Genomic DNA, 12,602 nt, shown 5'->3' with positions numbered 1-12,602 from the left:
ATAAGAAATAGTAGTTATACCAAGCATGACCAATTTTACCCACTCTCTGTGGAAGCCAATCTTAATCAACATGTCTCCCAGAAAGTCCCAACTAAGGCGATCGTAAGCCTTGCTCACATCAAGTTTTACAGCCATGAAGCCTTCATTCCCCCTTGTTTTCCGTTTCAGGTTGTGAAGCACTTCGAAGGCCACCACAACATTGTCCATAATCGATCTACCTGGGACGAAAGCTGATTGGTACTCTGAGATGATTCTGTCCATAAGAGGTTTCATGCGGTTTGCCATGATCTTAGCAAAGATTTTGTACAGAACGTTACACAATGATATGGGCCGAAAGTCCTTCATGTTGTTTGGTTTCGCGCATTTTGGAATTAGGACAATATGAGTGTCATTTAAGTTATTTGGAAAAACACTATTGCTCCTCCAACTGTTACATTCCTGGAAAACTTCCTGTCCCACCGTGCTCCAAAACTTGTGGAAAAACATCGGATTAAACCCATCTGGACCCGGTGACTTATCGCCATTCATTTGAAAAACCACATATTTCACTTCTTCGATCTTGAATGGTGAGAGGAGGTCACTGATTTTCTGCTTCAGAGATCACTGGTGTAACCTTGGATATGATCAGATTGCTATTTGCCAAGATGAGAGAGAATAATTTTGTAAAGTACTTCTTTACCACCTCACATAAATCATCAATCTGCTCAACAGAATTTCCATTCTCATTAGTCAGTTTCTTTATTTTATTCGATTCTCTACGGCTAGTGGCTGTTTTGTAGAAAAATTTGGAGTTCATGTCTCCGTCTTTAAGCCAATAGGCTTTCGCCCGCTGTTTCCAAAAGGTCACCTCCTGTGCTAATAGAACAATGAGTTCCGAGTTTAGTTCTAGAGCTCGCTGCACTGACGCTTGATCTATTTTGGAGCGAAGATGAATCTATTTTATTCTTGCATCGATCGATTTTTTCCTGGAATTCTCTTGAAACCTTTCTGCCCCATCTCTGCAAGTTATCAGCTGTATATTGCAATTTATCAGTGAGCCGAGTGCTTGAGGAGTTCACCCAACTTTCTCTAACCACCTCAGATAGGCCCGGTTCATGCAGCCACTTGTTTTTGAAACGGAATCCCCTCCTTTTCCCGCTGAGGATTTTATTCTCTGTGGTAAGAAGAATAGGGGAATGGTCTGATATAGGAGCTGTACAGTTAGAGAGGGTACCATGTGGGAATATCGTGGTCCAACCATTATTAACCAGAGCTCTTTCTATTCTTTCTTCAACAGCATTAATGGTTCCTTTACTTCTTGCCCAAGTGAAAGGATAGCCCTTGAGAGGTAGATCAGTCAATCCGCATGTAGCCACTACTTCTCGGAAGCCGTTTATAAGCCAAGTGGGATGGTCTACCCTTCCTATTTTTTCATCTGGACTTAACATGTCAGTTAAAGTCCCCTATGCAGCACCAAGGAAGTTGAGATTGGCTGTGAATTGTGTGAAGTAACCTCCACGAGTCCCTTCTCCTTCGCCTTTCTGGATAGCCATAGAAGCCCGTAAGTCTCCATGTTGGTTTATCATCATCCTTAATTTCTACGTTAACATGATTTTCAGAGAAGTCTTGTATAATACAGAGATATTTATGACGCCATAACAGAGCAAGTCCACCCCGACGTCCAACTCTATCAACAGCAAAGGCACCTGCGAACCCAAGCTTTACTCTAATTTCTTCAATTCTAGCATAACAAACTAAAGTTTCCGAAAGAAACAGAATCTCGGCTTTGTGAGTTTGGATCAACTCACGAAGAATAGGAATTGCTCGAGGCTGGCCGAGCCCTCGGCAATTCCAACTAAGGACAATTGTTGGAGCTCTAGAATGCTTTTGTAACCAAATAATAGACATTTTAAGAAACACTTTTTTTATTAAAAAAGATGTTTTTAGTCTTTTGACTTCTCCAACCAAACGTGATTTTAATCATAAGATATATATTCAAACAAGACAACAAATAATAAGCAATTGTTGGAGCTCTAGAATGCAATAAAATACACATGTAAAGTAAATGAGACAAGTATTTTATGGATGTTCGGAGACAAATACTCATACACAACTTTTTCTTCCCATTGAGAATAAGTTCACTAGAATATTTTGGTTTTACAACGGTTTGTAACAACACTCTTCAACTAAGACTTATCAAATACCAAAGTTGAAACTCTTAGTGATCACTATATAAATCAGGTTGTTTAAAAACCTTCGGTTCACCAGACAACTAAATAAAAAACCAATGGTTAGCTTGTAACAACTTGAGTTGTTGAAGTAGCATAAAATAATCCTTAGAAGATTTGATGTAATTTGATAAGTGCATGCTGATTGAGAAAACCTGAAGTATTTCTTGTAGGAGTGCTCAGAGAATTTTGATAATGCAGATTTGAAAGATGCGAGAGAGTTATGTTTTGTTGTTTTTTAAACTGAATCTACATTTATATATAGTTTAAAAGCTGCAAAAATCGGATAAAACTTTTCAACGATCTCTTGTACTTATTTCTGGTCAGAATGGATTTGTCGCTTTCAGGCGAGGTACATTTCATTAAATGCTTATTTAATATATATATATATTTTACTTTTGCAACTTGTAACTACTAGTTTCTGAAAAGCGACTCTAACTTTGGATATTTTAAGAAACTTTTTGTCATATAGGAAGTTGGTGAGACATTTTCCTTATACTTTAACCTGGCAATTTCAGAACCGTTGGAAGTAGAGTATTCACTTTGCTTTGCACATTTCTGACCGGCGGTTAGATATTAACGGTCATTAATTAATGCAAGACAGTCATCGATTAGATGATCTGAAGCCGGTGAATAATAAAGCACTTGAGCGGTTGTACTTTGCATCAACGATCAGAAACTTGAAATACTAAACAATATAGTGGCTGATTTCTTGTAATAACTCGATGCTATTATTTTGTCAATCACCAAAACTTAGGGTAAAGAAATATTCCAACAAATTGGTGCCACAAAGACACAAAATTTTATTAGTATAAGGGTATCTTGCTCAATATAATAATGATATAGATATACAAGTTTCTCAAATATTTATCACATTAATGATACAAATTAATAAAAATAATAAAGAGAATGACATAATCGGACTAAAAATGGATTTGAAAATCAAATTATTTTTATCGAACATTTATTGAAAAATAATATATGACTTCAAATGAAAATTCCAATTTTTTAACCTAGAGTTAAGTCGAATAAGATTAATACCAAGAAAGCTCTCTTAGGATGTCCCTTCTCCATCAACAAACTCAAATCCACTAATAAAAAAACAAAAACAAAACTCAACTCGAATCCACAATCTTGATTCAGATATATCAAATTTCTTATCTATTGGAGATCTTAGAATGCAAGACATAAGTCATTTAAAAACTAGATATCCCAAAATGGGATTTACCCATTAGATACAACTTTATGTGGGATGGATTTTCAACAAATTTGGGAAGGGAAATAGGATTTAAATTATGCCATTTCATGACCTCATTTTTATGTGTCTTGTGAGGCGGTCTCATGAATTTTTATCTGTGAGACGGGTCAATCCTACCAATATTCACAATAAAAAGTAATATTCTTAGCATAAAAAATAATATTTTTTCATGAATAACCCAAATAAGATATCTGCCTCACAAAATACGACCCATGAGACCGTCTCACACAAGTTTTTGCTCATTCCTTATACCTTCTCAATGTCATGAAAACCTTATCTTCTACCCTTTTGTTTGTTAAGGGGAAAAAATAACGGCTCAAACCAATTTAAACGAAAATTTGAAAGTTGAATATCAATTTGGTTTATATTTAAAATTAGGAAAAATTTCCAGGGTCGTTCTATAAGTTGTCCACGTTAGTTTTTGTTCTTTAAATATTATTTTATCGTTTTCTGTTGATATGATTGTTGTGAAATATGTTATGCATGAAATATCAAGAAATTTGTTATCGTACCTTGTTATTTCAATTTTAAGTAATATTATTTTAAAACTACAAATTTAAATTCTTTAATCATTATTGCACTAAATTAATATTGTTTTTTATATTATGAATCGAGTCTCGAGAAGATCAAATATGACCACAAGAAAACGTTATAGAAATGGAGAATTCTTGAAGAAGAAAAATAAATGGGGTGATCGAGAAGAAACATAAAGATCTATCAGCATTATCAGAATGATCCATTGTTCTCTGATCACCATTGATATCCATTTTCTGAAGCAGAGATCCATCCATTTTATACTCACACTTCACTATAATATATGCTCAAGCAAGGAGCACCTTCGAGCATCAAAGCGCGACTTCAACTTCTACATCAGATAACATATGCTCAATCAAGCGGCATCTTCGAGCATCAAAGCATGACTTCAACTTCTACATCAGATAATCAAGGATCGATGTGATCACCCTGCAGCAAAAGGTTGTTGTACACTGACTCAACCATTAGATTGGTTCTAATCGGTAAATGAAGAAGAACGACTGTATAAGTTAGAGTTGATCTCTTGGCTCGTATCTGACAAATCAGTTGTAGGCTAGTTAGGTATTGTCGTCCTGCTTTACAAAAAGTATTAGGAGTCTTATTTTGAGAGTGTGGCATCATTTAAGATGAGTTTGTATAACACGCTCGTATAAATCAAAATCTTCGAATGGAAAGGATTTGATATTGAATTTCTTGTTTGCTATATTGAATTCAGCAAAGATAGCCTCTAAAAGCTTCTTGTTCTCATATATTCTTTTTCAACAATTGTGACAAATGGTAAAGAATGCTAAATATCATTAATGTGATATTAGTAAAATGGATGAGCCAGGTAAGGGGTTCCACCGGATCAAATCAGTAATTTAATATTTAGGAATTTGAGTGAAGATAATGACTTCGGTGACACCTGCAAACAAGAAATGAACTCGTGAATGGACGCCGGAGGAGTGTCCGGCGTAGCCACTCCGATACTTAAGTCAGCAGGTTGAAGATGAACACAAGAGAATATATGGGAGAATATATGTAAAATGCCTTAGAGTTCAAAGAATTCAGAATCTGTAAATGACATTAATACCTGCTATTTATAGTAGAAAATGAGGTAGGTACCTCGTTTCCATTGCCACTTACTAAGTATGGTAAGTCGGCCTCCCATATTATAGCTTCTGATGACTTTTAGAACACTCCAAACCCATGTTGCTCTGACAGATTAGACAGTTTGTATCAATCACACTCGAGTGTGGCACAATTCTAGAAGGTGGCCCGGGTAGTAAGGTACCCGGGTGCTTGTATGAGGGCCCGGGCTGTTGATTTTCCTGGAGAAGAAGAAGTGACCGGGTAGTGAGGAGAGTACCCGGCATATTGACTCTGATCTGAGCTATCCAATTAATATCTCGGGTCATTCATAACCCGGATCATTATGGAGTATCACCAATCATCTATCTCACATATATCAAAGCCCTTGCCCGAGTCATCATTCATAATTGATATGTGATCAAGAACAGTAAAGTAGAAACAAGAAGATAAGGATTATATTGATTCGGAAATGGGAGATGACTACAAATTATTGCAATTATTTCTTTCGGCAGAACAAGAGGCACGTGAAGCTTGGGAAATACCAAGCCGAGAGGAATACGGCCTGCGTCAAAAAAATATTGATAATCATATGAAAATATGACAACATAATTTGTAGTCTATAAAAGATCAAAATTAGAGTAAGATACCAAATGGTGGTTATATATGTTATGAATATAATCTCTACACTTTGAGGGAGGCTCTTTGCATTTACATGTGCTACGGAATATTAGTTAAAAAACGAACTCGAAATATTTTTAAATACAAATTATTTTCATTTACATTTGTCGTGAATACTGTTAGTCATATGCCCTACAAGCGAATTGTTGACCAATTGACCTTTGAGAGTTTCAAGCCTAATAGAACTATATGACATCTATAAATATATTGTATCCAAGTTAAATTGACGAATTCATATTATACACGATATATCACGTCTCTCTCGTTATGAGAAAAGTATATATCAACTAACAACTAGTGTCGGGCTCGTAGATTTTAAATGTTCTATGAATTTTATGAACTAGTGACTATAGTATACACGATGTGTTCATACTAGTACATATTTAATAGGTAATTCTTCTTTTAAAAATTAAATATTTATATCAATTGTTTAAAAGGGAGAATTCATATAGCATATACTAAATTAGCGATAATAAACTTGTTATTTAATATTCTATCAATAATTAAAAAATAGAATAATTTTTAAAAACTATCAAAATACGAAACCAAGGGGTGGCACATGCCCCCCTCAACTCTGCCCTGCTCCGAGGAGCAGCGTTGGAGTCAGGTTTTTATTTCTATCCGAATTATAATATTCGAAACCCTCAGATGTTTATTTTAATTAAATTTTCTGGCTCCTTCTCGGTCTAAGTTGTTTGTTAAAACTCGATTTTATTCAAGAAAAAAAGGGGACCCTATTGTCTTGATAAGAGCCAACAATATTCGGTAAAATCATTTTTTTTTATTAGCATATACCAACACGTTCACCCTCCTGGTCGATATATCTATCTCTTTACCCCACAACCACATGCAATAGTTTCAACAAAGCATTCAATTTTCTTACCCTCTCCCAAAATCTCCCTCTTGATCACTATTTATATATATATAGACACACACACATATATATACGGGGTATCATATTCTACGAAGAAAAAAGAGGGAAATCCGAGAATGGGCATCAAGAAATCCAACAAAACGTCACAGAAAGTGGTGATCAAGAAAATATTGAGTCGTTGCTCGAGCTTAGGGAAGAGGTCGCAAGGCTTCGACGACGAACAAGGGCTGCCACTGGATGTGCCCAAGGGACACTTCGTGGTGTACGTGGGAGAGAACAGGAGTAGATATATTGTCCCGATTTCTTTCCTGAATCGGCCTGAGTTTCAGAGCCTCTTGCAACGTGCCGAGGAAGAGTTCGGGTTCGATCATGAAAACGGGCTCACTATCCCTTGTCATCGAGAGGTTTTCGAGGCTCTAACATCCACGCTTAGGTAGAACAAGACCGTGATCAACAAAGCAAGGAGAATATATAGTATTATATTTCATTGTTTATTTGATTTTACCGCAGTAATTTTCTTGATCTACTACTTTTTTTTTTTTTTTTTTGTGTTTCTATTATTAGCTAAGAGATAAGAAAAAACCCATGCATATAACGATGGAATTTGGGTTTTTAGTGAAGTATGTAAAGGTAGGAATTAATTGAAGTTTTGATTTTGATTTTTTTCCCCAGCCGACGGCGGTGCTATGTGGTTGTAATTAATTGGTGTACCCTGTGAGTGTTATCAATCGAGATCAAGATTTCAACCGCAAGATCAATTGGTCACTTTATATTTCACATGAAAATAGTTTCTTGTTTTTCTTCTTATTTGATTTTTGTGACTTACTTCTAACATTATATATATATATATATATATACTAGGAATGATCACGTGCGATGCACGTGGGTGATTAATAATGAAAAATATAATAACGAGATTTAGATAATTTTTAAAATCGTTTGAATAACATCTTGTTTATGAGTATTTATTAATCTAAATATATCAAAACACAATAAATAACAATACACAATGACGATAAATCAAATATATTCACTTATTTATATAACATTTTTCAATTTGCATGATTATAACATAATGACAGCTCTCTCAAATTAACAAAGATATTTTTTATCCAAATATCATTCACAATGAAAAACAATATAAATAAAATTAAGAGAATAGTAAATTTTACTAAAACCAAAATCACAATGTATTTAAATGGAGTGCATGTAGTGATTGTCAAATAAAATTCTATTAATTAACTAAATTATCATAATGATGTTAAAATAAAACCTCTAAACTTGTTATTAAGTTAAATAGATATTGTGTTTTTGCTAACTTTTAACTTCTTGCGAATTTTGCTTAACTTTTTCCTTTTATAGAATAGATATTACACATCAACTCAAATATTTTAAACGGTATAGTAGCTCAATCGTCATGATTCGATCGATGTATCCAACAAGGACAATTATTGCACTCCAATAATTACACTAATTGCAATATATGAGAATCGATCTCATGACTTTGACTCTTATATATACCAATTGTAAGATCATGCATTTGTCGATTTACCAAAAGTTATAACCGGGGGTAACGATGCAACATTAATTAAAATCTTTTAAAATCGTAAAACAACTCAAACGTCACATTTGGATTGTTATACCTTACATAAACAAACAATTATTGCACCTAACAGATATGATATAGTTGTTATTTTACATTTTAGAAATCATTTTTCTAAATCAAATTTATTTTCACTAATAAAATAATTTCATCGAACACAAAGTAGTTTTAATTAATAATAATAATTTAAACACAAATATTAATTGTTAGGGTGACCACTCTATATATGTCATCACTTATGCTTCATTAAGTTGCAATCATAGAAATAATGCACCATGAATTGGTAAACATAACTTAGTTAATTTAATAAGTGAGTAATATTAAATAACAATTTTGTTATTTTGAAATGTGAAAAATAGTTTTTATATATATAAATTCATCGTATATAATGATAAATTAATTAATATGTAGAAAAGAGAAAAAATTGTTTTTTATGTATATAATTTCATCATATATATATAATTAGAAATTAATTAATTGGTTGAAAAGAACAAACAAGATAACAAATCAATATATTATATACGATGATTTCGTAATAAAATAATGCTAATATAACTATACTTTGTATTATGTTTAGAACGCAATTGAAAATTGATAACAAAATATATAATAATAGAAACTTTAATCTTAAAAGCATTATTATCTAAAATATTATCATAATACATAATGAATCATAAATGAAATCACTAAATTATTGAGTAACTATTTATTTAATTATTACTTAAATCAATTTATAAAATAAAAAAAGATAAGATATAAATATTAAATATTCATTAGTAACCATGAAGAAATACACTAATTTTAGTAACAAATTTTAGTTAGCAACAAAGAAAAATTATGGGTAAATTGATAAATTCAATATGTATTAATATCCAAAGACATTTAAGATAGACAATAAATTAAAAAAGAACCCATCAAAAAAATTATTGATTTAATTTGCTTCATTAAATGAATAAGGGTATATTGGAAAATTCACAATTAGAAGTCATATATTTATATGTATGTTATATATATATATATATATGAGTAGGTCTCTTTTGAGACGGTATCACGAATTTTTATCTGTGAGACGGATCAACTCTACCGATATTCACAAGAAAAAGTAATATTTTTCATGGATAACCCAAATAAAATATCAGCCTCACAAAATACAACATGTGAGACCGTTTCACACAAATTTTTGTATATATATATATATATATATATATATATTATAGGTTCATGATCTATAATATAACTATATAAGTGTATATCACGAGATTATTTGAGATTTTTATTGTATTACATGGAACGAAGGCTACTTTCTCACCGTGAAAATTGCAATCAGAGACGCACAAAAGTCTTCTTTGCTATAGTGGGGCAAAAGTTTTATTAGAATCGATACTAAGTGAGTCTGAATTTCCTTTAACACCAACCCCAACCCACTTTTTTTTTTAAAAAAAATAAAATAAAATAAATGGAGGACCCTAGGGCAGCTTCAGGTTCCCTCGTCCGTGGTCGAAATCAGAATAAGAGGAAATATGAGTCAAACAAAAGTGTAAATGAAAGGATATAATGTAAAGAAAGGACTTTGGAAAGGGGAACGACATGTGCTCTAAAATGGAGCTTCCTATACCTAGAGTGGCCAAAGATTTTTATTATTTTACTCTTTTTTGTAATCCGTCCAAAAAAATCATACAAAAATTTAAAGTAGAAAAAAAAAAATCCTTTGATCCTATTCTATTCATGAGCGGTTTCTTTCTTTTTGTCCTTAATTAACATCCCTGAAAGCAAAATCCATAGCCTTTCTCATTCACACCTCCCGACTAGTGCGGAACCGAGGTCCTCCCAAGGGCTTCCGTGACACCCTGTGCTACTAGTGCTTATGCACTCCCATCCGAGACCTACAGAAGGTTGAATACCCTTTAGGACTCGTCCACATGATTCATCTCGTGGTGGACCATAGGAAGACACTTTGGAAGTTAACCAAGGACCCCATATAGTAAGGCACACCAACCTTATCACGGGCCTTCTCGTGCCACAGCTCTAATCCGAATGACATGTTCTTCTACTATTCACGCAAGTTCCAGTTCGAGCAAGAAAGCAATTTTAACGTGATTCGGTCAATAAACTTACTTCAAATTAACTGCACCCAGTTATTGATCAACAAATCCATTGAGCTCACATTATTATTGAGCTCACATTATTACAGTCATCAATGAACTTTATACATAATTTAAGTCTTACCTGCTGATAAAAAAGATAAAGTAAATTTAGAGGGATGCGCCCATTGCAATATACATTAAAGTTTTACCATCTTGGGTATGAATATGATAAATTTAACTGATTATTTGAATATGATAATTCAAAATCTATAAACTTAATTAATAAAATAAAAATAACTTTTTTGAACACGAACGATTATTGTTTTTTAATTTTTTAACAAGTGAAAATATCTCTTTCAATACACCAAAATTAAAAATTTAAGGTGAATTTTTTTTAAAAAATATATTGGGATTTTATTACCTTTGTTGCTTTAATAAATTTTTTTAGAAACATCAACTTTGAATGTGTAAGAAAAATAGTGATAATGGGAATGAGACAACGATCACATGTAAAGTGATCTAAGCCTCTAAAATGTCAAGATTCCCCAAATGTTACTTTGGAAAAATTAGAGAAAAAGGGCCCAATATGATGAATTGATTGGTACTTCTAGATTTTTAACATGTAGAAGTTATCAAGTTACTAGATTTGACAAATTGTGTCAATATTGAATGAAAAAAACAGTATATAAAAAATGTTATTGTTCTTTACGTTTTTTTTTTAAAATTTTGAATTTTGAAAACGAATATATTCTTGTTATTATTGTTTTATTAGAAGTTATAATTGATTATATTAGTGAGCAAAACATATATATCGAATTTTTTAGACCTTACAGTAGTTTATATATCATGTTTTCTATAGCTTTTTCAACATGAATAACTATTACTACCGAACATATAAAAAAAATATAATCTAATTTGAAATTTTGGGTCTTAGGTATGAATTGTTTTTTAAATATTCTTCTAAGATATATTTAAAAATTCTCTGGTTTTCTTATGAAAAATCTGTTAAGATATTGTTATTATCCTTAAAATTTTGATGATTGACGAACATTCTCTAGCCAGCTCAGGACATTCAATGGTTTTGCACCGCTACATGTCAACCATGTCTTGCTCCAGTCTCGATAAAGATCTTCATTTATGTCACTATCCCAAAATGAAAAGATTGTTCAAATATCCTACAAGTTCCGGTGGAAATAACAGTTACTATAAAGATGATATCTAACAGCAACTCTTCAGAAAACGGGATTCAAAGTTGCACAAGCAAAGAGAACATTAAATGTTTTCGCAACTGATAATGATACATCATTTCAACGCTACAGATTTACTTTACATATCTTTTGCTGACCTTTGGACTGATGACCTATATAAATGAAGAGTTGAAGAATGCAAATACAGATCGCTGACTTTTGCACTCTACGACATACAAGCTTTTCAACCGCTATATTATCACATCACTAAGCTTGCATAACTAAAGATTTTGAGCGCACTTAAAGTTTCATTCTTTATTGCTCATTCAAGCACGCACTCATCAGAAATCTATCTGATCATTCAAAGATCAACCTCGTGCTACCGAAGCATATTGTTCCTTTATATCATTGACCTTTGGGTTATTTGATTTACTGAATGGTCTGGTGAACCTAGGGTTCTTAAATATCCAGAAGTATAAAGTGATCACTAAGAATCCCAACATAAGCAGTGTGATAAGTGCTGATTGAAGTGGGCTCTTGCAACAGTTTGTAAAGCCAAATTTTTTAGTAGAATCCTTCCTAAAAAGGAAAAAGGTGTGACGTAGGAGTTTTATCTCCGAACATCCATGAAATCACGTGTCTTTACTTTCTGCAATCTCTTACATTTTGAACTGTTTCTTGTTAACAAGCTAGCCAACTGGTTGTAGCTATCATTAGAAATTTGAACCGTCTTCTGCACTCTTTATGTGGTTCATATTTCTAACTGTTTGAAAAAAGTTTCAACCGCCTAAAAACGATTGTAAACAAATTTAAAAACGTCAATTTCTTAAAGAGTTTATTTAACATCGTCCTTCTAAACTCTTTCTCGATCCTAACAAAATCATTTATTGGGTTTTCCAATAATTTTTCTTTATTTTTTGAAAATTATAAGTTCTAAATTGATTGTTGAACATTTAAGTTTCGATGATGAATACTGATATCGTAAAAATTTAGAAGTAGCGAAATTCAGCAAAGATTAGCACAAATCAGAAGCAGATAAATTCAATAGTCGCTTCTCCTTGACCAGAATAGATTATAAGAACTACTGAATATTTGGAACGCTGACT

General features: G+C 32.6%; 2 protein-coding genes across 2 annotated transcripts; one reads left to right on the top strand and one right to left on the bottom strand.

The window, feature by feature from the left end:
* Nucleotides 1-806: 806 nt before the first annotated feature.
* LOC142521325 (uncharacterized) lies at nt 807-1,427 on the bottom strand. The gene has a single exon (XM_075624540.1). The coding sequence runs from the start codon at nt 1,425-1,427 to the stop codon at nt 807-809; it is 621 nt and encodes a 206-aa protein (XP_075480655.1).
* A 5,235-nt stretch (nt 1,428-6,662) lies between these two features.
* On the top strand, nt 6,663-7,368 carry LOC142520775 (auxin-responsive protein SAUR50-like). The gene has a single exon (XM_075623897.1). It carries the CDS (start codon nt 6,739-6,741, stop codon nt 7,057-7,059), a length of 321 nt encoding a protein of 106 aa, XP_075480012.1. The 5' UTR covers nt 6,663-6,738; the 3' UTR covers nt 7,060-7,368.
* The last annotated feature ends 5,234 nt before the right edge of the window (nt 7,369-12,602 follow it).

This window comes from Primulina tabacum, chromosome 12 (genome assembly GCF_025594145.1).
Source record: "Primulina tabacum isolate GXHZ01 chromosome 12, ASM2559414v2, whole genome shotgun sequence".
Classification (NCBI taxonomy): Eukaryota; Viridiplantae; Streptophyta; class Magnoliopsida; order Lamiales; family Gesneriaceae; genus Primulina; species Primulina tabacum.
This window is presented reverse-complemented; position numbering and strand designations above follow the sequence as displayed.

Coding starts and splice junctions, on each gene's coding strand:
- LOC142521325 (XM_075624540.1), bottom strand. CDS start 1,427: ATGTTAAGTCCAGATGAAAAAATAGGAAGGGTAGACCATCCCACTTGG.
- LOC142520775 (XM_075623897.1), top strand. CDS start 6,739: ATGGGCATCAAGAAATCCAACAAAACGTCACAGAAAGTGGTGATCAAG.